This window comes from Mya arenaria, chromosome 5 (assembly GCF_026914265.1).
Source record: "Mya arenaria isolate MELC-2E11 chromosome 5, ASM2691426v1".
In the NCBI taxonomy this organism is placed as follows: Eukaryota; Metazoa; Mollusca; class Bivalvia; order Myida; family Myidae; genus Mya; species Mya arenaria.
Window position 1 is genome coordinate 6,852,196 of NC_069126.1, and position 27,998 is coordinate 6,880,193.

Sequence of the window (27,998 nt, forward strand, 5' to 3'; positions counted from 1 at the left end):
TAAGCTAATCTCACTATTTTTGTTGTTCTATAAAATGTGTTATATTTACTTCTTCAAGAATTTTTTGAAATTATGTAGGAAAAATCTGTATGATTATCAGAATAAACCATTTTTCATTTATCCAAATCCATTTTCAGTATGTATTTTGGCTAATTGAAATAAGCGACTTAAGCTTGCTAAGCTTAAGAAGTTTCGAGAAATTGGGGCCTGGTGTTTAGTCCCTTTAAAGTCGCATACCATGTCATTTTTGAAGATGTAAGGTTGTGGGAGTGAGCTACCCCATAACGAACGGAGAAGTGAATCCACTTGTTCCGTGTATGTCCTTGTTGTGAAGTGATACATATATTTAGTAAGTTACTGATCTCAAGTAAATGATCGCTCAGATAAGCAAGCATGCACCGCACATACCGGGACTGTGATTACGGTTTGTGCTGACTCTTTTAAAGATCGTGTATATATGTAAATATATATATGTAAATATTGATACTATAACTGAATTGATTTTTATTGATTTGATGTGAATAAAGTTATGTTTTAATAACAATGATTTGTAGTCATTTTGCTGTTTAAGAACCTCTGGCAATAATGGTATGGTAATATATGCCCCGTGCCCCGTTTTCTACCTACGGTGAAATTCTTCCATTTCTGGACATCGGGGGTATTGCATCGGTTTACCACATCCATGTGTAGAGGTAAATTATTCTGCGTGGCCCGTACGGTGCCCTTTGGCGTTTTCTCGACACAGATCGCTAGACGTAAGCCGCAAGGGATGAACATATTAAAAAAACTGCGGACGCCGCATGGCGTTTTTGCGATGTCCCAGCCGCCTTTTTTACCGATGCTGACCCAACGTACCTGTTTTTGTACATTTCGAGACACTCGTACGATCACCTTAGAAATTGGATGGACGCCTTACAATGTGAGGGCCCTGAATGTGCCCAGGCTCGTATGGCATCCGTAGGAATGTTGTTGGGTCCAGGCGGTTGCCCGTGCAATGTCATCTACCTGTCTATGCACTTACGACTAGTAAATGTTTATAAGATACATTGGAAGCTAAAAGCTCCCGAAGCCACCTATGGTGAGTAGAAAACGCCAAGGCGTCCGTATAAATAACCACGGTATTCATGCGGCCGCCGTGAGATTATGCAATTTTTCACCCATATTTGGGATCGTATGATTGCCGTTTCCCAAGTCTAATGATATGTGACCAGGGTTTAAAGAAAATGAGCTCAAGATAATTCCGCGATTGCGTGAAGTTTGCCAGCATTGACAAAACGTTAAACATTTTTTTTTAAATAAAAACACCGAGGAAATGCAGAAAAAAATCTGCTTCACTGGTTGCCATGCTTACAATGTTGTACATAAAAAGTGGAGCTATGGTTTCTCAGCCATGTCTACAGTTTTAACGACAACGTTGAGTGTGCTAGCAGCATAGTTTTATTCAATGACTTTATGTGGACCTACTTCACACAATGCAAAGTACGCAGTTAAACAACAAATAATACAGTTTATACAGATAAAAATAGCTCTAGTTTAATCATGCAATGAAAACTACAGGGACAAGCACAGCAGACGAAAATTCAAAAATAAGCGGTGTTTATAGGCATACGGCAAGGGTCCAAGTGACAATGAACTAGAGACACGAGCATATAAACAGTACATGCACAAATACAAACACCACAGACCACACACGCATTAAAATAGCTTTACCGATAAATGATGGGATTGTATATCACTTTATTTGCGCTAGACAGAGAACTGGCACGTTCAACGTTGGGAGTCCTCTGCGAGAATGAGAGCCTTGTGAAGGTATTTACATGAACGACAATAAACAAAACTTAACCAAATGATATGATTACAAATCATACTTTAAACGCTACTAGTAAATGAATAAAACTGAAATAGAGAACTGTTTAACAATATTGCCATGTAGCCCGCCTGTGACGCTTTAATACTTAGCAACAATATAAATGTCACTTTTCCATGACCAGAGCTCATTTTCGTTGACGTCATCACGATCATCAATAGTAAGAATAAATAGTACTGGCAAGAAAATTTCCTAAAGTTCTTGAATCCACTCGGAATGGCGGGATAAGTATCTTCAAGCATCGAAGGGCACGACTTGTCACAATTATGTCATGTATTATAACAGTATTCAACTATCAGATATTTTCATCCTGCGGGTCCATCGCGTTGCCCTGGTTTGAACGCAGCAGCTTGTAGGATGATAAGATTGTAAAAAGCATTGCCGCTGCCATTGTCGATATCTGTAATAAAAAATAAGATATCATAACTGTAGAAAGGTGTTTTGAAATAAGTATTGTACCTGTACGAGTTACACTGTCGCCTCGGGCAGGCGCGGCGACTCTTCTATGTACTTGTACGCTCTCTCCTGGCGTTTCGCATTATTTTGCTGTATACGTCACAGCTAATACTAGTAGTTGTTGGCATGCGTTTATATTTGTCTCGATAAAGAGGAGGACTTGCAGTCAAGACTCACGCGCCACACCGTTCCTTGAGTACGAGACACCTCTATGAGAGACCCCAATGTACCAACTGATCAGGGTTTACTCCGGAATCCCTTTTTAGAGAAGGGGCATCAATATATTAACCCCCATCCCCGACCCGACCATCTTTGTTTAAGTTTTGCGTTTTTGAAAACTCGTCCAGCGGTACAGACTCACTAAAACAGTGATTAGCACAATTTGTCCAATGTGTTGGGTTAAGTTATACACTTTTTGTATTTTGGTTATAACGAGTGTTGGTTATTTCGAAGTATTTCCAGAGGTCCCAACGATTTCGACATAGCGAGTTATGACTGTATGTTTAGCGATATTACTTTTACTCATCGGTTTAAGTATAAGCTAGTTGATGTATTATTCAATATTGTTCTGTACGAATCAAAAGAAATGAACGACTGAAACACTTTTATCGAGGCTTCTTACTTTGATGAAGATCTGATGTCTGTCCCAAAAATCCAGAATCTGTACTCGCCAGAGTGCGATAGAACACGGGATAAACGCCTCGGATTGGTGAGAGTCGCGGCATCTAGAAATGGAGAAACAATCAAATATCACGCCTCCAACATGAATGACGCAACGCCATTGGTCCAGGACTGGGCCCAATTTCTCGAAACTTCTTAAGTCCCTAATAACAGGATTAAGCTAAGCTCACTATTTTTGTATTTCAATAATTTGCGTTATATTTACTTTTTAAAGTTTTTTTACACTTAAGATAGGTATCATCTTTATGATAATTACAATCAACCATTTTTCGTTAATCAAAATATAATTTAAGTATGTATTTTGGCTAATAGAAGTAAGCTACCTAAGCCTGTTAAACTTAAGAAGTTTCGTGAAATTGGGGCCTGGTTACGCGGTGACGCCATTTTTTCCATATTGGGTCACCAAATTTATATCGTACCAAAATGGCGTCTATTTCCCGATTCTGATGAAAATTTCGATGAATAAATGAAACATTTAAACAGGTTGTCGACGTGATAAATACGTTACAGGGTTAGTAGGTTCGCTCGAACCCGAATATCGGGTCACCTACTAACCCCGTAAATTATATCATGTAAACATAGCTACATGTTTAGAATTCGTTCAAAACCAGCGTGATGTTGTTGTTGCTACATCTCCACATACACTTAATTCGTGATAATCCTATTTGTGACTGTGGACAAGGCACAGAAGATGCAGAACATTATTTCTTTAAATGAAGTAGATACGGCGAAGAACGCGTGTTATTTTTTTTCGAAATACTCAAATATTTCATCTTTTATGTACATCTAAATTGTTATTTGGGATAGAAGATGCAGTCGATAAAAACAGTGTGCTTTTTATTGAAGTTCTAAAGTACATAAAATTAACGAAACGTTTCTTTTGATATCACCCTCAATTACGAAATAAACGGTCTGAGATGTTATTACATTGTACTTTCTTTTGGTAGCAACCAATTCTTTTCTACTTTTTTCTAAAGTAATTAACGTGATCTCATTTTTCTAGTTACGTTTAATCATAATTTTAAACGACATTGACAATATATTGACGCCTGGGAAGGGCTGAAACTAATGTTGTAATAACTTGTAGCCCAACCCATTTGTTCTTTTTGTTTTATTTGATTGTAAATGTACGTGTAAATTGTATGCACAATAATTCTTTACAAAAGAGCAATAAAATATGATTAAACTAAGCTACACACAACGGATCAATGCACATATCGGAGGGTGGATACCAAAAGTAAGACTCATGATCCCATTGACAAGCTCACCTCAGTTTTTGGAACGAATGCATTCAATTAAGTTATTCGTGACCTTTAGTGGGGACATTCGGAACTCCTCGACGATTTTTATGCAAAACAACCTGGTGGTGGTGTTAGTAGTTTATACTCCGGGTCCCGGGGTGAGCACATTGAAGGGTCCCAGAGTGACAGTTCAACCACCGCACACCTATCCTGGGCAGAACCAGTACTAGGTGCCTTCACCTCTGCAAGGAACTGACAACTTCTGTACATGCCAGGGGCAGTGGTACAGTGTGAATGGACGTAGAACGGATTTCATAACCAATCACAACAGAGGTGACCTGGTCCGCCGGGGAATCGAACCCGGGTTGTCCAATTCAGAGTCCAACGCTCTACCGATTGAGCTAACCGGGCGGACCACCAAAACAACCTCGGGATCCTCACCTGTTATAAAGGTATGTGAAAAGCGTCACATTTCCAACATTTGTATCTGCAGGCCTGGGGCACGAACACCGGAAGTGAGACTCACCTCTCTAACAGCAAACCCATGGATGGGACCAGCCATCCTTAATGCTGTTGAATCCTCACCTGTTATAAAGATGTGTGAGCAGCGTCACGTTGTTGCGTCTGAATGCCTGCGGTACATGCACCTCACGAAGAGCAGACGCCGAAAGTGACACACCCTCCTCTACAAGCAGACCCAGGTTGAACAGCGCCTGAGGTGGAGAAACACAATCGCACACATAAATGGCTTTTTACGTTATTCTAAAGAGACTTTTCTATCCACTCAAAATCTTGACACTGTTCTTAAGAGTAGCCAATGGTTATTTTGGCCACAACGTATTAACATGAATATATGTAAAAGGAATCATGATATTTATTAAACTTATGATATACTATTTTAATATTATTATATTTTTATCAAAACAATCAGGGCTTGGGACACACGTTGGGCACCTGCCTTGTTCCTATAACCAGGTTTTCTTTAGTTGACTTCTGCGCTTGTCCCCGTAGATTTCGTTGTGTAATTAACATTTATTGCTCAAGCTTTGTTCAAACATGTACAGTCTGTCTTGTTTCTTGTACGTTTTGTTCAGTGTCAAATAGGCCTAGGCCGTATTAAATAAGCAACTTAGATTGAACTTGAAAATAAGAATAGAAAATGTTTTGATTGGCCTGTATATTAAGCAGACCAATAGGCTGAATGTAATCACTGAGGCATGTCTAAGGATAAGGATAAGATCATTATCGAATATTGGCCCTGTGCCTAAACGAGGCTGTATGTATGTATGTATGTATTTCTTTAGACCTTGTGGTCAAGGATAACCCGTGAAAGTGGAAGCACTTATTTCCAACGGGGTCCTTTGTTTTTGCTGAAGGGACAGCACGCTGAAGAGACAGTGGTGGGATACAAGGAAGTCCGGGTGCGATACCCTAGCTCTTTTTCGAAGAGACCCCTTGGTTCTTTTACGTGCTCGGTGTAAAGCACCGATACACGAGGTACAACTTTCCTGGGTTAAACCAGTACTGAGTACACCACTTTTCCAAGCACTACCCTTTAAATGCCGAGCGCCAGGCAAGGGAGCTACTTGTACCTATTTTTAACGTCTTTTGGTATGACGCGGCCAAGGATCGAACCCACGACCTCCCGCTCCGTAGGCAGACGCTTAACCACTAGGCCACGGAGACGGAGAGGCTTATGCTTATATGTTTTGCTTCTTGGCTTGTTCCTGAAGTTTACGTCGGATAATAAATAATTATATGTTTATCTAGATATTTATTCTTTACCTGTGGATTATGCATTGTAGCGGCCTGTACGTACAAGTCCACGGCCTTAGAGGGATTCCGGTGGCCCTCACAGCCGTACCAGTAGTAGTCGCCCATCTTGACCAATGCTGAAATACATGAAACGATAAATATAAATGGCCCTTACAACAGTTGTAGTTTCCCATCTTAGTGCTAAAATAAAGAATTTGTATGACCTTTACAATTATACGACTAACACGCGCGTGCTATTCGCGTTCGCTTGCATCTCAGACGGTAGATAACGTTTGAAACCATGGGACAGGTAATCTCTCTTGACCCTCAACCCAATACTGACGGTCGAAACGGTGTAAAGATTAACCGCAAACCATTATGTCAATTTAGCCCGGAAGACCAGTCTGACAATTGACATGACGCGACCTGTCAATCAAACCAACCACCCGATAAACTATTGACCAATCAGCGTCCAGATACGACGAGGCTTATCAGCCGATGTTGCTATCCGCCATGACCTCCGACAAGCTCCGACAAAGCAGCAATAGTGAATGTTGTTTTGAACGTTAGTTTCGCTTCTATTTTTACCGTTTATTTGACGATTTAAAATGGTAAAACGATGTCAATGGGGTCTTTGTGACTCCGACAGTAGATATCCTGAAAGCCTAGCCGGGGGAGTGAAATTTATTCCATTTCCGAAACCGAAAAGTAAACTGGAAAAGTGCTTGAGATGGATAAAAGCGTGCGGGCGTCCTCACGATCAGCTGAACACAAACAAAATTAATGGAAATTATCACATGTTTGTTTGTACAAAGGTACGTTGGTACAAATTGGACATATTTCACATCCAAGAAACCGCAAACCAGGATGACTATATATGTCGCTAAAGCTTTAGGATACGTTTAAGGCATTCGAACAGGTATGACTTGCCTAAAACAAGCTTTTCAATCGAAACGGAATGAAGCAAAATCAATACATCTGCCATAACCAGTCTGACAATCAATAAAAACGGTACGGCATTTCTAAACGTTAAACCAAAATGAACATCAGTTATACTTTTAGGACAATTTATGTACTACGTCATCTACGGTCTAGGTATTTGTATAATTTACAAGCATTATTAAAGCGTCTTGCTTTCAAAAGCTACTGCACATACGATATGAGATCCACGTCATAAAGGTTTGAGCAGGATTAGGCCAAGTGAGATAAAATTAGAGCTGTCACAGGAGTGACGAATACCCCCACACGCCGACTAGACATAGAAATGGTGAACTATTTCTATTTGGAAATAATCACATGAACATAATAGTGTTCAAACACATGTACCAAACCCAAAGTCAAACTTGTGTGTAAATTATGGTGTTAAACATGTGCACCAAAACTTAGAGTCATTGTCCGGATACCATACGTTGCATAATTAACCGATTCCGCATGTTCTTGTAAGAACTAAACCAACAACGCAACATGGTGTCAGAAGTTTGTGAACTGATTCTTATGGTTTGAATTGAAATGAAATGGAATAATAAAGTTGTAATTGTGAAGCCCATTCAAAAAACTAGCGAGCGTTAACAATATGCATGGACTAACACCCAAGGTGGACTGGGACAGCAGGGATTTGTTCCAAGCATTGTAGTCGTTCAAGTAACATTCCGACTTTATGTTTAAGGGTTCTCTTAAGGAACAATCACAATAATTGAAGTGTTCCAAATTAAGTCTTCTGGAATAATTAATGAGAGTTTTTCTGGTTAAATGTTTACAGTTTAGATAATGACTAGTATCGTTATCTGAACAAAAAAAGTTATCATTAATTTTCAGCTAAACTCTACTGAAATAATTAATATTAGTTAACATTATTAAGAAAGGAAAGTATTTATTCCCGGATGAACTCTGCTGGAATAAATAATCTGTCACGAAGATTTTCTGTTCAAGGCACCGATGGCAGTAATCAGATTCCCGGCAGGAGAAAAAGAAGAGATATGTTGCATACTGAACCTAAATGTAACTAAGGGACACAACTCTTGATACACTATAACAAAGTTCCACATTGTAGTTATTTACACTGCATTATATGTTTCATATAAAGCTATGTTTGTAGTATTGTTTTTCACTTCAAATTGATGCCTCTGTATGAATAAATAAACATGTAATTCCATTTGAGAGCTTATGAATCTAACCCATTCCGCATGTTGTTGCAAGAACTAAACTAACAACGTAACACCATGTATTTCACAAAGTCTAAATTTGAAACGGGGGAATAACTCCGTCAACAATTGGCAGCATGTAGAACTTTACTTTAGTGTATGGTGTTTAACGTGTATAACAAAACATGCCTAAACCAGTCGTCCCTTTCATGAGTTATCGTCTGGACAAAACAACCGACCGACCGTCCGACAAGCTTACTCCTATACACCTCGCCTTCCAAACATCTTGTTTTGGTGAGTAGAGCGATCATTTTCTAATGGAATGGTAACATGGGAAGTGGAATTAAAACTAAATCCCTAAGAAGGCACTTTTATGATAGCAGAAAAGGTTACATAAATGTTGACTCAAACTGTGACGTCTTCTTGTCCGAGTACTTCTACTCGTACACGTAGAAGAACGGCCAGTGCGTCGTAAACTCCCGAATGTGTATTTGTTTTGTTTTTAAATGATTTTGTAAGTGACATCACATACATTAAAGAACAGCATTTACAAAATAACTTTTTTATTTTAAAAATATGATATGCTCACATTGTAGCTTTGTATAATTTTGTTTAATGAACATACATGTACTGTATAAAATTGTTGTTTTTATGAATCAACGTTTTTTGTGTTTTTTTCCAAAAAGAATAAAAAAGTGATAACTACTTGAAAAATGTTAGATAATTTGTATGGCGCACAAAGATATGTTAACTTCACCCAAACTTACCGTACGAATCCACAAACTGCTTCTCCCTCTGTATAGAGATGTTGTACTGACTCCACACACATTCCTTCTCAATGAAACTTGTCACCCCATCCTAAAAACGTAGGTTTTAGCAGTTTAATATGTCTGGATGCATTCTTAGAATGTGAGAAAAACAGTATGAATGAAAACGCTGAAAGTGTTGCAAGGCTAAAGGCGCGACAAACGCGATTTTCATTATTTTACAATTTTCTTCACAGGCAATGGGGGCTTGAATCCAAATAATATTCTGAGTGGCCCCAAACTGTAACGGATAAGCGTCTGTCGTTATCTAAACAAAGGCAATGTAAATTGATGGATTTTGAAAACAATTAGCTAGTTGCATAACTGTAGCTGATAAACCTGGATTTACTAGGATGTATGAGCATTGCTTTCATCTCGCAAGTGTATTTCTAGTGTAAATTAAATGAAACCCGATATTGGCTGAGGACGTTTTGACTATTTGTACGTCTAGTAAAGTAACGCATGTTTTTTTAGTCAACGCATTTCAATTTTGTATGTAACTATATGTAATTATCTATTCCCCTCGGTTCATCAATAAGATTTATTTCAGATACTACGACTTGCTTTTAGTTCAAATTAACGTCGCAAGCTTGTGAACGGATTTAAAATAAATCAAGTGTTGTTGTTTTTAAGTCGCACTATTTTAAACTGCATGACAACATTCGTCCCATTTTGAAACACCGGTACATTAATTCATCACATGTCAAAAAGTAGATCTGACGATATCTGATTTCGATTTGCGGTACTGAAGTCTGCAGCCTATAAAAACTCATATTCCCTGGTATTTTAAAATATAGTAGTGCTAAAAGATAAAAACCTACAAAATGGATAGCAGTGTTTAGCTATCAAAGCTTTGCTAAAGTGTGTTGAAAACCTACCCTGTTTTCTTCACAGAGCCAGGCGAGATTAAAGGCACCAATTTCTAGACCTGCGTCTGCAGCTAGCGCGTAGTAAAACAGGCTCACATCACTGAAACAAGAAAGATAGTCACATTTTAAAATTGCATTTACTGAGTGCATTCATCCTCCATTATATGTGTTAAGTTTGCTTTTGCAAAACGTCTGTCGATTTCACCTAAGTACCAATACTGAATGGAAAACGTTGCAACGTAGCCAACATGGGATTTTCACGCTCGTCTGTTACGTTTTTTCAGTTAACCAAGGGGCGTTACTCAACAATTATTGAAGCCAAACTTATCGGCCTTATACATATTGTTTCTGGCAGCATGCGTACCATGATTTATTTACATATTTAGAACGGTGTTTGAGTCATGGTCACAATTAAAGATTTTCAACAACGACGCGGACAACAACACCAAGGCTACAACGATACCTTGAATTTTGTCTTCTTGAATAATACGAGTAAACAATAAAACGAGACCCCTCTTAAACGTACACACCAATGTAGATCGTAAAAAGGGAATGCAGCAAACCCCCAAAACCCTGTGTACATACTCAGTAACATATAGGTTAGTTTAAATTTATTTAACAACGGTTGTTATTTTAACTTATATTTATCACTCTCGATGGCACGATGTTGCGCAAGAGTATGGTCCTGTGTTATGGAGGAAACTGGAGAACTCGGAGAAAACCCACTTCTCCGGCTTGGTGACCACAAACCAATCTCACATGCGCCCAGGCATCAGTAACATCTCGAGTCTGGGACTCGGACATGTTACATATTTTATTAAATATGGTTGATCTTGATGAAAAGCATTATTAAATGAATGGCACTGTCAATGTGCTTCTCATCCAGTTTCACAGTAATATCAAGAGTATTAGTTTTCAATCTTTCAGTCTTTAAAGCATACTCAAAACGTTTGTGAATATAACATCCAGGACTTACTGCTTTCCAGCCTTGAACGCTTTGATGCCCTTCCTAAGAACCATGCCAACAGCAGGCGTCTTCTCCGCTATAAAGCGCGACCATCTGTGAACACGCAATAAGAAAAAATACGACTGATAAGTTGAGTTAACAATTATAACAAACAACGGCTACAATAAATTGGCAATAACTGGAGGACACTGGGACCGCCTTAATGCTCGAGTTACCCGACGTTTCCGGTATCCCAGAGATTTGAGGAGTGAGCTTATCGGATGGTTATGTTATATACACAAATTCTTGATTTCAAAGATCCCGTGTCAATACAATTTTAGAATATCATAATAATATGTAGTATGGTTCTAAATGGTATAAATGACATTTCAAAACTGAAAGAATTGTAATAAATGCATATATCTTTCATTTATACATATAATAGTCATTATAGGTAAACGTTTTGACTATATGAAATTTCCCCCCTAAGCAAAAGTTTACTTAAGTGAAGATTATTGTAAGTTCATTATTTTCGAGTGTAAGAACTTGGTTCATATTCACCCATGTTTAAGACTACGACTGAATACAAAGAGGATAACTGCTTCAGTGTAAGAGCGTAATATTGTTGTTTTTTTTTTCATTTCGCTGTAAAATTGCTATTACTTCAGCAAAGATAGTAACAATGGCTGTATCTGTTACAAATCATCCGAACTCGCAATCGCAGGATCAAGACTTAAGTGAATATGGAACGTGATATGGAAAAGGTTAGACTTAAAATAAGCGTACTCGGCAGCGGTATAGACGTTACGTGGTTGACGCCCCGTCCCCTTGGCGCTGATAGCGGCGATGGCGACCCCGGCATCAAGGTGGTTTCTGGTGCCCGCATCGAAAAAGTATCGCAGCGCAAGGTCCTACATAAAGAGAGAGATAGAGTAAAATTTGAAGATTAACTTTATGTTTGTGCTCCAGTTGATACTAACACACCTATCCTTTTAGAGAGTATAAAATGGTTAGTTATAAGACTGATTTTGTTGAAATCGGAAACAGATAAGAGTTAATCTTTGACCAAGTACCTGGCAACTATTATAGTGTAGTTGCATAAGCGAAGCTACAGGAAAGTGAAATAAAAGTCTTCATTTTTTTAAACTATTTCTTTCAAAATTCATCGTTTCTGACAAAGGTTGTATTGCTGGAGAATATGTTACTGGTATTTGTTCATGAGATATGCTACACTTCTATTTCTTCAATCAACGAAATGGTTCACTTTTAACATTTAAATGATAATATTTGATGATAAAAATTATGATTTAATCAACAGGAAGGTAACTCACAACGTCTTTTTCCTTATATGGATATGTGCCATATAAGTGCATGTGTCCAAGATTAAACATGGCGTCCGGGTTACCAAGGCGATGCGCCCTCTCGAAATATTCCGCCGCCTTCCTGTAATTCCTCTCAAAATTCATCGCGTGCCACCCAATCGCGTTCAGAGCCGATGGGTTTTGCTTGAAAGATAATTGTCAATATTTAAATCCTCTGTTTTTAAAGCTACACTCTCACAGATGGACCGTTCTGACAACTTTTTTTTTGTCTTAGAATGAGCCAATTTTTGCGTAAATATCTGGAAAAGTTGTCAAAATGGTCAATCTGTGAGAGTGCAGCTTTAAAAGACGGTATCATAGATATATATTTTTGATTAGTTGCTGGGTTAGGTTATACAATTATTTTATCAATTTTCGGCAATGCGTAAACGCATTCATCCCCCGCTGAACGTGTGACGAAAGGAAGCGAATATAATTGTATTGTAATAACAGATAATCTTTACTTTAATAGCATCTTCTTCGGAGTCCCATGAATTCGTCGTTTGAGACGGATATAAAAGCAATAAAAAGATAATAAAGCGAATTGCATCAGTAAAGAAACGTACAATGCGAGTGAACATTAACTTTGTTATGTTATTTTTTGAAACTCATTTTGTTTGCAAATAAAAGTGCAGCATAATATTGCTGTGAATAAATTGTATTTCAAAACTATTCTACCTGTTCAGCAGCCTTATGAATTTGCTGCAGTCCGGCATCAACATCTCTCTTGGTCCCCTGGCCCTGTAAATTGATAAAACTATACAAATACAATTACCTAAAATGTAAAGATTTTAAGTATCTTCCATGGCCAAGAGTGTAAGATAGGTTCATTCCGACCAGAGCGTAGGGTGTTTTGCAGAAACGAGGTCTACCGATTTTCCCGCAAAACACCCTGCGTGAGGGTCGGGATGAACCTATCTTACACGAGCGGCTATGGTAGATGCTTTTTCTCCCACCTCAATTAAACAAAATTAAGTAAAAATGTATATTTTGCTGGAACTCTTTTGTGCTTAGTGAAAATAATTGCGTATGGATATACGTTAATTCGTGGTTGTCATGGATATGCGCGCAGTGATTCAGATTATGTTAATAGTCAAATCAGTCTTTAAATTCTAAGGAGAGTGAAGCATTATTTCTTGAAAGGTGCGTGAAAACTGTTTTATGGTGACATTTGAAGCGACAAATACTTAATTCGCGTTCTAAATATTTCTACAAGACAAGAATGCCGCTCGGTAAACCTCGTTTCCGCAAAACACCCTTCGCTCGGGACGGAATGAACCTATCTTACACTCTCGGCCATGGAAGATACTTAAAATCTTTACAATTTCTGTCGTACAAAGTGTACGGCTTTTTTTTCAAGTATGTCGGGCGTTTAGATATAACATTCAGCACTATCAATATTGAGTACAAAGTCGATTCCCTGACACAACATTAAGCGCGGCAAATTCAGTTAAAAATAACAGAACGTTATTTTGAAACGTGGTAGCTGAAGGCGCTGTTCTATTACTTATACAATCATGGACAAGACCTTCATGAGGACGACGCCGTAGTCGTACTGTGACTGGGAGTCTCCGGTCTCCGCACTCATTCGGAAGTAATCCACCGCCGCCTCCAAGTTCCGTCGCAGCCCCTGTTGACCCCAGAACAGTGCTCGACCCACGCGGTTCTGAAAATAAGTTTTATGTAGGTTTTGGGATGAAAGTCAAAACCGATTTGTTGGTTTGAAGGACGCATTAGATATATAAGAAATGAATACTGTGGTATTTTTTATTTGAAATGCCGGGCGGGATGTGTTTTGTGCAAAAACGTTCCTAACGAAATTGTATATCTGCATGAGCACATCGTCTTACTGTTGATTCATGTACGCACCAAACTTTCAGAAGTGGTGACATAATTCAACGATTAAAATGATTAAGCATACCTCCCTATTTATCATTTACAATGTAAATTGTGCGTATGTGTCTCTTTTGACTCTCTATCAGTCAATTCGTGCGTAACACACTCGACTCGTTCACTGCACACATATAAATCAAAAGTTTGTACAATTCATGAATTGTTGAGCTCCCTTCTTATCACAAAAGTGTGAAAAAATAAACTATCTACATTATAATGACGAACCTGAGCCGATAAGACGCCCTGCTTTGCCTGGTGAGACAGCCATTGGAACACGTCACCATCTTCGTCCGTCTGTTCGTGCAGTGCTCGCTCGTCCGTCAATCTTACAGACTCCGTAAATACCTACAATACAGGAAATGTGAAGCGCCTGTTTCAAAAAACGATTTTTGAGTATATTGCTGACCCTATTGTTTATATCTTTAGTGCTTTTAAAAATTCCTAAATTTCATTTCATAATTTACTTTAACAATAGAATTCCGTCGGCTTGAACTCCCAAGGACCGGCGAAAATAGTCTCGGAAAATTCAACCCAAGCGGGAATTCTTATCTTAAGTATATAAAAATCGGTTCTTTACATCCAGTTCGAGCCAAAGAGGATTTCGAGCAAAGCGAGTTCGAGCCAGTGAGGTTCGACTGTATTTTAAAAGCTTTAAAGTTTGAAGTGAGTTAAAACCGATTTGAATCACGCTCGACTCCGATTTCTCGGTTAACAAACCTAGAGTTGTGTCCTGTTTCAGAGGCCAGGACTGCAATAGAACGTGCACTCACATCTTGTGTAAGTAACGGACACCTAACCCACTGCCCTAGGGCCGTCTTAACGAATGTTGAGCTTATTTACTATCGTCATCAGGTTAGACTTGTTGGGCCAACATGCTTCCGTTAACAGTGGATTACTCTCAACCGGAATGTATTTTATTTGAATTTAAAACCAAATCCTGGCTTTTCTACTCACATCTGTATCTTTGTGTCGCTCCTTGTCCAATCTTGCAGTGTCTGCCACAAACTTGTAATAGCCTGAAATACAGAACATCTCATGTCGTACGCAGGTTCAAACCATACAATTCATGCATACTTCTTAATCTCATTAGCATAATATGATCATGCATCGATTTATTTGATAAACTAAGCGGTAAGGCATGTTTAGATTCTAACACGGGCATTTTCCAAACTATGGATCTAGACAATTTTCCTTTAAATTATCCTGTTGCAAAATTTCGTTTTCAGCACACGTCAGCGGAAAACCCATAAGTTTGGGGACTCACGGAACCACGGAACTTATCTTCCATGTCAGTGACATAGAAACGGAAGCTGTGTTTAAGGTCAGAGGAGGCGCCATGTATGCCATGTATGAGTTTGTGACTCAGAGCAAGCGCCGCTACCCGCAGATTATATATTCTCCCACCTCAGATAAGTAGATCCAATAATTTAACCATGCTAGATATTCTTATCTTGCCCACGGGCAAAGATAAAATGGAACTCCTTTTTAACTGTCACCACATTATAATAACCCCCATTGTTGAAGACTGTCGTCAGTAGCATCAAGGAAATCTTGTCTTATGGTAATATTTAGAACGCTAATTAATTATTTCTCGCTTCAAATGTCACCATAAAACAGTTTTCACGCACCATTCAAGAAATAATGCTTCATTTTCCTTAGAACTATTTAAAAAGACCGATTTGACTATTAACATTAACTGGATCACTGCGCGCGTATCCATGACAACCACGTGCCATCGCATATCCATACGCAATTATTTTCACTAAGCACAAAAGAGTTCCAGCAAAAAATACATTTTAAATTAATTTTGTTAAACTGAGGTGGGAGAAAAAGCATCTACCATAGCCGCTCGTGTAAGATAGTTTCATCCCGACCCTCACGCAGGGTGTTTTGAGGTAACTCGGTAAACCTCGTTTCCGCAAAACACCCTACGCTCGGGTCGGAATGTCGGAATGAACCTATCTTACATTCTCGGCCATGGAAGATACTTATAGGCTCACCAACATAAGGAAGGCATGAGTCAGGTACAGTAAAAACTGAGGTACTCACGGGAGCTTTGTTCAATGTCGGTGAAGGTGACATGCATGGCTATGTTTGTGGCTAAGTGCGAGAGCCGCTAAACGCTGATTTAATAGGACCTCAAACAATAAATTGACTCAAGTAAGTTATGTTCAAGGTCCGTGGGGCGGCTTGGATACCGTGCCTTTGTTTGTGACCCACGGCATGGAAGCTAGGCACGATGTTTGAAGGACGCCAACACGATACGTCTGTCTTAGTTATATATTAAAATATTATTATAATAGTAATATACTTACGGAAGCTATGCTCCAGGTCGGCGGACGCGCCATGGAGTCCGTTTCTGTGTTTGTGACCAAGAGCAAGGGCAGCTAACCGTTGGTTCTCTAGAGCCGCTAACATAAGGTACGCTTGCGACTGGAAAGGTAATATAGTCAAAATATTAAGTTCATTAGTTTTAGTCGATTGCTGTGGTTAGTTTTCGCACATTTCTAAGAAACTGAATAATGACTGAAATGTGTATACCACTATTTAAGCTCACTACTTTTTACGTAGACACAAAATAATTCCATTACATGAATGTTTAAAAGTATTTAACATGATTGACCTGTTTATGGGCGGCTGCATGATTTGACGTTCGAAGGGCGGAAACACAAAAACCTAAACACATATGGTTTAAATGTGGTAAGTGGATTATGTGGTGTTTTTTTAGCCTTAAAATGTGTATAACGGTGTAATCTTCTATTATAATTATTTTGAAACTGGTTCATTAGAAGACATTTAAGAGGCGCCGACCCGAGGGAAGCACCTTTTCTAATCCGTCTGTAATCAATTCTTACTTGTATCTCGTCAGACTTCACGTGGATCCCGTGATTGAGGAGGACGGCCACTACGTACATAGCATCCACGCTGCCAAGACACGCTGCCTGCTTGAGTACAGGAAATGCCCGCGGAACAGCATCCAGACTCACGTCCTGAAAATATTACACGTATTGGCTATATCTGAGAAAAGCATGCATCATTTAAACAAGCCGTCTGCTTGAGTACAGGAAATGCCCGCGGAACAGCATCCAGACTCACGTCCTGTAAATATAACACGTGTTACCTTTACGAAGAAAAGCATGCATAATTTAAACAAGCCGCCTGCTTGAGTACAGGAAACGCCCGCGACATGGCATCATATCTCACATCCTGCTAATGGCTGTTTTGGAAAAGGTAAGTGTACCCAGTCAGGCATGCCGACAGCTTTGAGATCGGAAATACCTGCAGTATCAGCGCTGGTGGCTTCGAAATACATGTTGCATAAGTTTTGATACTGAAAGAGTCTTAATTTAGATTCAGGTCAATAACCAGTAGTTTGTACCTACTTACATTGGCGTCTGTTGTAAATAAGCCTAATATAATATATTATAACCCCGTCTTACATGTAATTTCCGAGAAGCAAGTTGGAGAACAATATTTGAATCAAACCATTAATATGCGATAAAGCGTTACAATGTGTTATACAAAATATTCAAAATTCAAAAGATATGTTGTTCACCTACCAACCATTCCGAAGCCTTCTTGTATAAATCCTTGGCGACGGTTTTATGATGAACATATCCTCGCGTTTTGACCATTGCGCGAACCAGTTTATCCACATTTTTCCGGTGACGTCCTGTCCGCTCGGCAGGGCACGTGTCTCCAACGGAGTTAGCGTCTGGTTGCTTGGTGACGGACTTTATCAATTCAAGAAACGGCACCGGACATTTGTCTTAACAAGAAAAAAATAAAACATTTACGAGCAATTTTAGTTTACGAAACAAATGTTATAGAAGCGGGATGTCATGTTTTTTTATCTTTCTGTCGTGAAAATGGCATAAACTAAGCTTCATTGTTATTGTAACAAGAGCAGTAATGTCAGGTGCATCCAGGTTTCCTGGGTCTGCGTTTGAGGTGAAAAACGTATTCGATTCGGTGAGTATAATAATTGTTTTCTTTGTGTTAAAAGGATATTTTTAGAAACAACCTTGTGTACCGAATGAAGAGCAATTGCTAATTTTCGATGAAGTTTGTTTTAGATGAAAATCATGTCTGTATTAAAATATCTCATGAAAACAATGCACGTTCTTACTTGGCTTACCGACTCACTCAATGCACTTTATTTTTCAAAACAAAGATGGTATACCGTTCTCTTTCCTGTAATTCTCATTCGATACCGTGATTTGGTCAATGAAAGATATTATTATTTTCCGAGTGCAGATCGCCAGATTTAAAGATAGATCGGTACATTTAAAAAATGCTTATGGTTTCATTTTGGTCATTTTAAGAACCCAGGTTCATCCCAAATTTGGTAAATCTATTAGACATTAAAACGATGAAAAGTCTAAAAACTAACCTGGATGCATGACCCTAGAGGTGACCCGCTTATAGAATTCAATTCTCTTAGCAACCCAGGACAGGAAATCGCTGCATCTCTCCTCCCGCCGCGTTAGCCCCAACCGGAACATTGGCTCATCTGACCCCAACATCGACACCTACAGCGAAGAGATATTGGTACTGTACTCGGTGATGATGAAGTAATGGGCCTCAATCAATACACGATTTACTCAAAGAGTCTGACAGTCGATATATGGACATTGTTTAATGGTTGTTGTTTTTTTTAAAAACGTTGAGATAATTTACAAATCGGCAAAGTTGATTGTGTTATTGAAGTGTTGAATTGATGACCCTTGTAAATGTATCGTTACCTCTTTGTATGAAAGGGCTACATTCCTGTAAAGTGTTGCGTGCCCAATGTATCCCCGGACACTGGGTGTGGTCTCCGCACCTCCAAGTGTGAACAGCCCCTCCGTGTCGTTGTAATATACCGCCCCAAAGGGGTGTCTGAAATGGGCAAACAACAAAGTTGAATGAAGCCTAAATGTAGTAACAGATAAGGGTGCCCGACCGTCCGTATACTTTCTTTACTTAATGTTTATGCCTGAAGTTGTCTAAGTTGAAGTTAGATGACATGAAGTTAATTCTTAATGGTTAAAAATTGGCGGACTAACGCAAAATCAGTTTTTGCATTGTGTATTCAATAAAATGTTTTCATAACTGGTCATATTGACCTTAATCAAAGAAATAACCTGCATATATTTTTTTTTCGATAAATAAATGAATGACCCCTGTACGTAGTCGTTTAAGAAATACATGTTATGATATTTCAGGTTCAACATTCGAAGTAAAAAGAAACAGCTACCGAGATTTCTTGGGGAACTATCTTGGAAACTTACGTATAATCTGATATTGTCGTATCTGATATATTTCTGTTCTTTGTCACGGCTAATGTCCACTGGAAGAAGATACGATTGTTGAAATAAATAACTGAATATGTTTAGATAATAATTAATAAACTTAGAACGTTTCGATCTTTTCATCCGGATCGACCAATGATTTCATTTCAGAGGTAACGGCTCTTTAAAAAGTATTCTAACATTTTATACTCTGAAAAAGGGCGAATTCTGAGGTTTTTTGTTATATTGTATCTGGTCCAAAATTATGCTTCATAATGAATATGAGATATTTCTCGTTTATTCAATAATATATTTGGTCTATAACTGAAATCCATATGAATTTCTGGTATTGATATTCTTATAATATCACTTATTGTATCATCTTTTTACAAACCTTGTTAATTTTGAAGGAGAAGACGACTCTAAGCCACGTGTGTAACGGAACTGCGTCATTTGCGACACCTGCTGAATGCTGTCCATCTGCGTGTTCTACTTGCACATGCAATTGACCTAAAAAGAAAGCAGTGTGTATTTCATCCTCATTTATTTGACTTGAACTTTAGTTCAAGACTTTTGAAATAGACCACAAATTGAGTCAATGTGATGTTGAAAATAATTGTCAGTAATCATATGAATTATTTTGAATATGCAAAAGAAGGAATCATCGTTCATGCCGTTCAGCACTTTCAGTGCTTTGATTCTGTTATTTATTTTTTATATGTCTTGTTAAAATAAGGACATTTACTAAACAACCAGAAGTAAGAAATGTTTCAGACAAACACACATATTTTATTTCATATACTTCTACAAATATCAACGATCAATAGCTTGTTTATGAATAAAACTGCGGTAAATCGTTTTCTTTTAGTCCAACATTTGAGCATAATGATATATATGTTTGAGCAACAATCGAATTATCTCCGTGAAAAGTCAACCATTTCAATCCTTCACCGTTTGAGTTGATGAACAGTAGTGGCGACTTGTATAGAGAATCCCAGGAAAAATGGTGGAACACGGAACACAGGCGGTCATGGGCACACACATCCAACATGTACAGCCACACCACCAGCGTAAATCTGCGATATACACAGATCAACAAAAGAAACGTTAGAAGTCTCATTTGTATAAAGCTTTCTTAACCCATTGTACTGATCTATAAAGTGTACAGCCACACACATACACACACACATAGGCTGTGAAAACGATATTCAAAAATAAGGTCGATAAAAGAGTTTATTGGCTGGACATGTTGATAAGTGATTCTATCTGCATGTCTTTAAAAGACTTCACTGGCTGGAAATGTTTAATAGGTAGTATTATGTATGATGGTCAATAAGCTTTTCCACTGAAAATAAAGGTACATTGTTATATTCTGAAATATGGTCGATAAGCCATTTTATTGGCTGGAAATGTAGGTAGAATTCTAAATGATGGTCAATACGCTATTTCATTGGCTGGAAATGTAGGCAATATTCTGAATGGTTGTCTATACGCTATTTCATTGGCTGGAAATGTAGGTGGAATTCTAAATGATAGTCAACACGCTATATCATTGGCTGGAAATGTAGGCAATATTCTGAATGGTTGTCTATACGCTATTTCATTGGCTGGAAATACAGGTAGTATTCTAAATGGTGGTCAATACGCTATTTCATTGGCTGGAAATGTAGGCAATATTCTGAATGGTGGTCAATACGCTATTTCATTGGCTGGAAATGAAGGTCGTATTCTGAACGTTGGTCAATAAGCCTGTTCATTGGCTGGCAATGTAGGTAGCATTCTGAATGATGGCCAATACGCTATTTCATTGGCTAGAAATGAAGGTCGTATGCTGAATGTTGGTCAATAAGCCTGTTCATTGTCTGGTAATGTATGTAGCATTCTGAATAATTGTCAATAAGCCTTTTCATTGACTGTAAATGTAGGTCGTATTCTAAATGTTGGTCAATAAGCTTTTTCATTGGCTGTAAATGTAGGTCGTATTCTGAATGTTGGTCAATAAGCTTTTTCATTGGCTGTAAATGTAGGCAGTATTCTGAATGATTGTCAATAAACTTTTTCATTGGTTGTAAATGTAGACAGTATTCTGAATGATGGTCAATAAACTTTTTCATTGGCTGTAAATGTAGGCAGTATTCTGAATGATGGTCAATAAGCTATTTCATTGGCTGTAAATGTAGGCAGTATTCTGAATGATGGTCAATAAGCTATTTCATTGGCTGTAAATGTAGGCAGTATTCTGAATGATGGTCAATAAGCTTTTTCATTGGCTGTAAATGTGGGCAGTATTCTGAATGATTGTCAATAAGCCTGTTCATTGGCTGTAAATGTAGGCAGTATTCTAAATGTTGGTCAATAAGCTTTTTCATTGGCTGTAAATGTAGGCAGTATTCTGAATGATTGTCAATAAACTTTTTCATTGGTTGTAAATGTAGGCAGTATTCTGAATGATGGTCAATAAGCTATTTCATTGGCTGTAAATGTAGGCAGTATTCTGAATGATGGTCTATAAGCTATTTCATTGGCTGTAAATATAGGCAGTATTCTGAATGATGGTCAATAAGCTTTTTCATTGCCTGTAAATGTAGGCAGTATTCTGAATGATTGTCAATAAACTTTTTCATTGGCTGTAAATGTAGGCAGTATTCTGAATGATGGTCAATAAACTTTTTCATTGGTTGTAAATGTAGGCAGTATTCTGAATGATGGTTAATAAGCTATTTCATTGGCTGTAAATGTAGGCAGTATTCTGAATGATGGTCAATAAGCTATTTCATTGGCTGTAAATGTAGGCAGTATTCTGAATGATGGTCAATAAGCTATTTCATTGGCTGTAAATGTAGGCAGTATTCTGAATGATTGTCAATAAGTATGAAATGTAGATTGTGTTCTTAATGAACATCAATAAGACATTTCATTGGTTTTAAATGTAGGTTGTATTCTAAACGAAGGGCAGTTGACATAGAATTCGTTGTAAATGAAGGTTGTTTTCTAAATGAAGGGCAATTGAATATATCATTCGCTGTAAATGTAGTGGTATTCCAAAAGAAACGCAATTGACGATACCATTCGCTGTGAATGTAGTTGTGATCTCAATAAAGGACAATTTACGACATCATTCGCTATTAATATAGGTTGTTTTATAAAGGAAAAAAATGACGATATCATTCGCTGTAAATGTAAGTTGCATTCTAAAGGAAAAACTTTAATGATACGTTATAACTAAATACCAGGTAAACGTATGTGGTCCAGGGTACACTCTCTATATTTAAGATTGAAAATGCATCTTCAGACTGATTTTTTTTTATTTTTTAAAGGTTCAGTAATACTTTATAGTTGTTATTCTCTGAATCGAGTTCAATACCTGCAATCAGTAAGAAAAAACAACACATGACTATCTCAATGTTTTCTGCTGGACTAGAACTAAGCTTACTTCTGGCCTGATGCAAAAAGAAATCCTTGAAAAGTTTACGGTTCCTTAGTGCATTTTCTCAAAAAGAAATGTGACTTCATTTTTCATTTTTTAATGTTTTGGCTTTGAACTTAATCTTGAGGATATGTAGTGCATGACTTTAAGATGTAGTCGTTTTCTTACAAAAAAAAGCAGTTGGCAAAAACGTTCGCTCAAAATGTTGTTGCAATCTAAATAAAGGCTGATCAACTTTTTCTTCGCCTTGAGATTTAGATTTAATATCGTAATTGCGAATTCTGTCGTGTAGCCGCACTTCAAGCACTTACGGACTGGGTCGAGTTGAGTGAAGTTAAGTTGAGATGAGCTATCGGTTTGGAAGCCTGTAATGTATGTATTTTACTTTACACATTTATACATTGAGTTCTCAGACAGACACATCACCTGGGTTTGAGGATCTGTGTGAGTCGCCGGGCCTCCAGTTCCGGGTTCTTGTAGGGTTCCAGTTTACGGAATACGCCGTAAGGGTCCCCGGACAGCACAAGCGGGTAGCTCAGCAGCTCCACGACCTCTGGAAATGAGAAAATGAGCGAAATAATAAAACTGATGTGTTTTCATCATATTATTTGTAGAAATTTATTAGAAGGTAATTAAGTCAAACAAAAAAAAACGTTTACTTTCAGATGGGCATTGCAATTGCTGCGATTTACATGTATTCACCACATTTATAAACTGGTTGCTTACTGCTAAATTGCTTTATTTCAAATAAACTATGATATGAGTTAAAACTGTGAAGTAAAAAACAGTTTGTTTATATTGTAGCTATATTCTAGCAGTGTGTCATTTGATATTTTCGCATCGAAAAAAAGAAAATGCGCCATACGACGAGGCGACAAAATGAAAACGCGACAACACACGATGTGGCGGGACAAAGATACAAAAATATTATCAGTCGTATGTTCGCCACGCTTCATGGAGTATTTGCGATTCTTTTGCGGCGAAAATTCGAAATGGCAGCAGTCAGTCCCCATTCTTTTCACAAAGTGCTATGGGATACATAAAAAAAACACGAATGCATCAGCTTCCTAATGTTTGATTTAGTATCTATCTGGGAATAAGATGTGCTAAAAGAGGCTGATGGTTGCTTTGAACCATATCATAGCAATCATTATATAGCATTTAGGGCAAATTACACCAAGTCGGAAGTGTCTACTCATTGTTACATGCCTTATTTCTTTCAACTAACTAATGGCAGAGAATCAAGCATGGTTATACCATCTCAGACCATATTTATAGGTTTTAATTTCTTTTAAAGCTGTATGGTTCGTGTTTTCAAAAACAGACTGAACATGCTAAATCTACTTGGATCTAATTGTTTGTTTACATGTTCACTGCATTGTAAGTACATTGTACACCTCAACCGGATGTGGCCACTTTATCGAATACGCAGTGGTTAAGATCAACTATTTTTATAATAAGAAACGTTACTTTTACTAACATTGTTTAATGATTTGTACACATGTGGAACTTTCTCTCCATGTATAGTATTGGAGGCAGTGGAGCACTAGAAATCAGTGTTATTTCGCGTGCAAATGGGTAAATTGTCCATATAATATAAAGGGAGCTTATTTAGTAGCATGTGACCTTTATAGGTAACATTTTTAAATAGGAGGTTACATGAATTTAAGTTTCGAATTGAATGAACAAATGTGTAAACCATTAGAAAAGCATGCAGTATTATCAGTGAATGAGTGAATACTTTAAGGTTTGCAAATGTGCTGCTACTCTTGCCGCTGAGTAGATGACTACCAAAATCGGGTGTTTTAACATTCGGAGCTCCTTGGCCATTTTTTTCAGAAACAACCTCGGATGTATTTGGACGGTTTACATACTGGCAATCAATTTAAACTGAGATCAATAAATACAACTCTTAAACACTACATTTAATTAATGATATTATTAAAAAAAATACGAACTACTTCAACTGATGTACCGGCATACATCCGAGGTTGTTTTCGATAAAATGGCCGAGGAGTTCCGAATGGGTGTTTTAATAGTAACTACCAACAATACAATGGAAACTACCGGGACTAGCCCAGTTATCATAATTTGAACGAACGCTCTGTCTATGAGCACAAGGTTATGGCCTTAAAAAATCCAAAAAATCTTATGTATTGCGATTTGTGACGTTTACCAATTTTAAGATGTTTGAAGTTACGGCCCCATGGTTTCACAAGAGCTCGTCACTTATTTTTTCCAACACAAGGCATTTTTGAGCATGTTTGGTATCTAACGTTTTATACCCGTGACAGTATGCATTGTTTTAAAGTATTTTTTGTGAAGAAGAAAAAAAATGTTTGAATAAAACATTACTTTCAAACTTAATTAGACTTTTCTAGAAAAAACTTACCATTTTCAACGTCACATGTTGGTATTCGAAATGACGTTGCATAGTGCTGAATCTTTGATCTGTAAGAGATACAGCCCCGAAGAGAGCTTTTCACATCGACATAGGGCCTGGAAAACGGTGGGTCTATGCTGCTTTCATATGCCACTTTCACAAATGACCTTGTAAAACAATTGTTGTGTTTTTTACAAGAATGCCTCCACTCAGTTTCTAGTATCCACGCTCTGAGTTTAGTATTTGACGTGAACGTAACGTTCTTGTTTAGCACGTTGAAATTAAATCCAACGTAAGGTGGTAGTTTTAATTGCACTTTTTTGACTTTTGCTTGAGCTGAAATACTGTCTTTATGGCACCGGAAAACCTTCTGAAAGACTTTGACTGATGTGTCAATTTGACTTTTAAACACGCCGATGACGTCACTTAACACTTCAACACCAACGTAACGTTCGTCTCTGCAGCGGTACTCGACGTGAATGACGGTAGTATCACCGCTGAATGAAGTCGGTGGGTCAAGAATCTGTATAAAATCTGCGAGCTTGTTAGAGCGTTTGTCTATCACCATGGAAAGTGTGCTTGGATCTCCAACAGCAGTCTGTTTTGAGAGAAAATGCAAAACATGCTACACCAATGGGACACAAACTATTTCGACCAGTCTCAATATTTTAACGTATTTTACAGAAGTTGTCAGGGTTCCCCTCGTATGAATATTTATGAAGAAATAAAATTGCATTAATTTTAAGTGTCGCCATAGACTACATATATAGCTTGGGGTCATGTGACAGGAACTTGCGCACATGGTGTTATGGAAAAATCGCTTTTTATTGAAGTGCTTCCGCTTTATAAAATTATCGCTAAATCGAAATGTATACGATAAGCGATACATACTGCATTTAGAAATAACTTATTTAAGGCATTGCATTATAAACGTACCGACTAGTTTCTGTCTCTGTTACAAGAGAAAATAATCACATGGGCGGATCCATGATTTGACGTTAGAGGGGGCGTAAATTAGGGCCATAACATTTTGACATGCGCCTCTCCCTCAGAACCAAAGTTTATTTGGTTTAAAATGTTGGGGGGGGGGGGGGGGTGAAGCGTTACCCTGAGAAAAGTTTGACAATTTCTAGCCCGAAATGGTGCATTTGGGCGCACTTGTATATCATATAGTTTGTCTTCGTGTTCTGACATTTGTATCGTTCTACATTTTAAAATCATATATAAATTAAGTATACCAATAGCAATAGTAACAAAAACAAGTTATTTTTGTAGAGGAGACCTTGTTACATGTATCAACTACAAAGCAACGATAGACAAGGACGGAACGAATAACAAATACACATGAAGAAACGACGCAGTAAACACCAAGTCTATGAACGCGTTCAAGTATCATTTGGCTTGTGTAACGCCCCTTTTACATACTATCTATACATGCATACAATAAAATTTCGATACAAGGCGCGTTTGTGTTAAAGATATCTATTTAGGGATATAATCAATAATCATATTTGTTTTATATATGATTTTTTTTGTTTCAGTGTAAGAGCAAAAGCTGTATTTTACCACAAGTGAATTTTTTGCTTTGAAACCAACAATCCTTCTTTTGATAATGTGCATCCAATGGATATAAAATGACAGTTAATTTATGCGTTTGTTTTGTTTTGTGTTTTTCTTTTCAGAAAAGCTCATTAAATTGTATGAAACAGTGAAATACCATTTTTATTTCATTGATAAATCTATAAACAACCGGAAAGCAGAAAACAAGTTGCAATTAACCTTCAGTCTATGTTACAAATCAAACAGAATATGGTTATCTTGTAACTGCTTTTGGTGTTTCATATCCCATAATCTCATTGTCTAAATATTTTACCAAATCTGTTTGACCAGTATTCGAGATAAACGTTGATTTAAATATTTCTTTACAAAAACAGAAAAGTCAGATAAATAGCTAGACACCATAATTTCGTCTTAAGCAAAATAATATTACACCTATACCTTGATAATTTCAATTCCTATACACACAACTACAAAAACAAAATGACCATCCATGTTTTTATCGGACACGTATATAATCTCGTCCTCTCTGACTGTTTACAAAACGTTCCTAATAAGGCAGGTTCGATCATCCTTTCATCTTCATGGATTTTAGGTAACAGATGTGACGGATTTGAACAAACGAAATTGATCCGTTGATAAGAACAGCATCGGTATACCTAACCGATACGTGCGTTCATCGGGGCTTGCATCATGTCATTCAGAACACCTCGGCCATTTTCCATCGAAAACAACCTCGGATGTATATGGACGGTTTACAATGTCAGAAATCTTAACATTTTTAGCTGCAAGTAGATCACGTAGTAATTTCAATTTAGCAGTTAAACTTAATTACTTAACTGCAGAAAATCTTAATCATTTATGCAATAATACACTTCACTGGCAATATATAAATATATATTAAGTAATACTTTTTATTTAAACTACTCATCTACCAGCATACATCCGAAATTGTTTTCGATGGAAAATAGCCGAGGTGTTCCAAATGACTTCATGTAAATATAAATAAATCATAGATCGAAACTTTGTTTAAAATAATGTAAATTTGATTAAGCCACAATTCAGTATTTTCAAATATTACTACATGTACATATTACATGTATCAAGACTGCTTGCATTGACAAACATAAAAGAAAACGAATATTTCTGTAAAATAGTCATGATTTCTTATGACTTTAACACACATTTGCATTTACGGTTGAGCTTGATTGTGATGAAAGGTTATATTATCACGATTGAGTCCATTTCCTGGGTAGAAACCTGTACTTGTGTCCACTTTGGGAGGCCATATGAAAGTACCTAAAGTGGGGATCAAACCAACAACCTCTTAGGCGAGAGTTGG

General features: G+C 37.6%; 1 protein-coding gene across 1 annotated transcript; it reads right to left on the reverse strand.

The window, feature by feature from the left end:
- Positions 1-1,414: 1,414 nt before the first annotated feature.
- On the reverse strand, positions 1,415-27,223 carry LOC128233851 (protein sel-1 homolog 3-like). The gene is made up of 24 exons (XM_052947710.1): positions 27,098-27,223; positions 25,109-25,697; positions 23,143-23,269; positions 20,241-20,365; positions 19,684-19,799; positions 19,290-19,348; positions 18,762-18,897; positions 18,410-18,548; positions 17,577-17,785; positions 16,872-17,006; positions 16,332-16,449; positions 14,971-15,032; positions 14,242-14,361; positions 13,652-13,789; positions 12,802-12,864; positions 12,094-12,267; positions 11,549-11,673; positions 10,793-10,876; positions 9,826-9,916; positions 8,909-8,999; positions 6,031-6,137; positions 4,831-4,958; positions 2,946-3,048; positions 1,415-2,267 (listed from the first exon to the last, which is right to left on the reverse strand). Exons 1-24 carry the CDS (start codon positions 27,149-27,151, stop codon positions 2,163-2,165), a joined length of 3,198 nt encoding a protein of 1,065 aa, XP_052803670.1. The 5' UTR covers positions 27,152-27,223; the 3' UTR covers positions 1,415-2,162.
- Between the last annotated feature and the right edge of the window lie 775 nt (positions 27,224-27,998).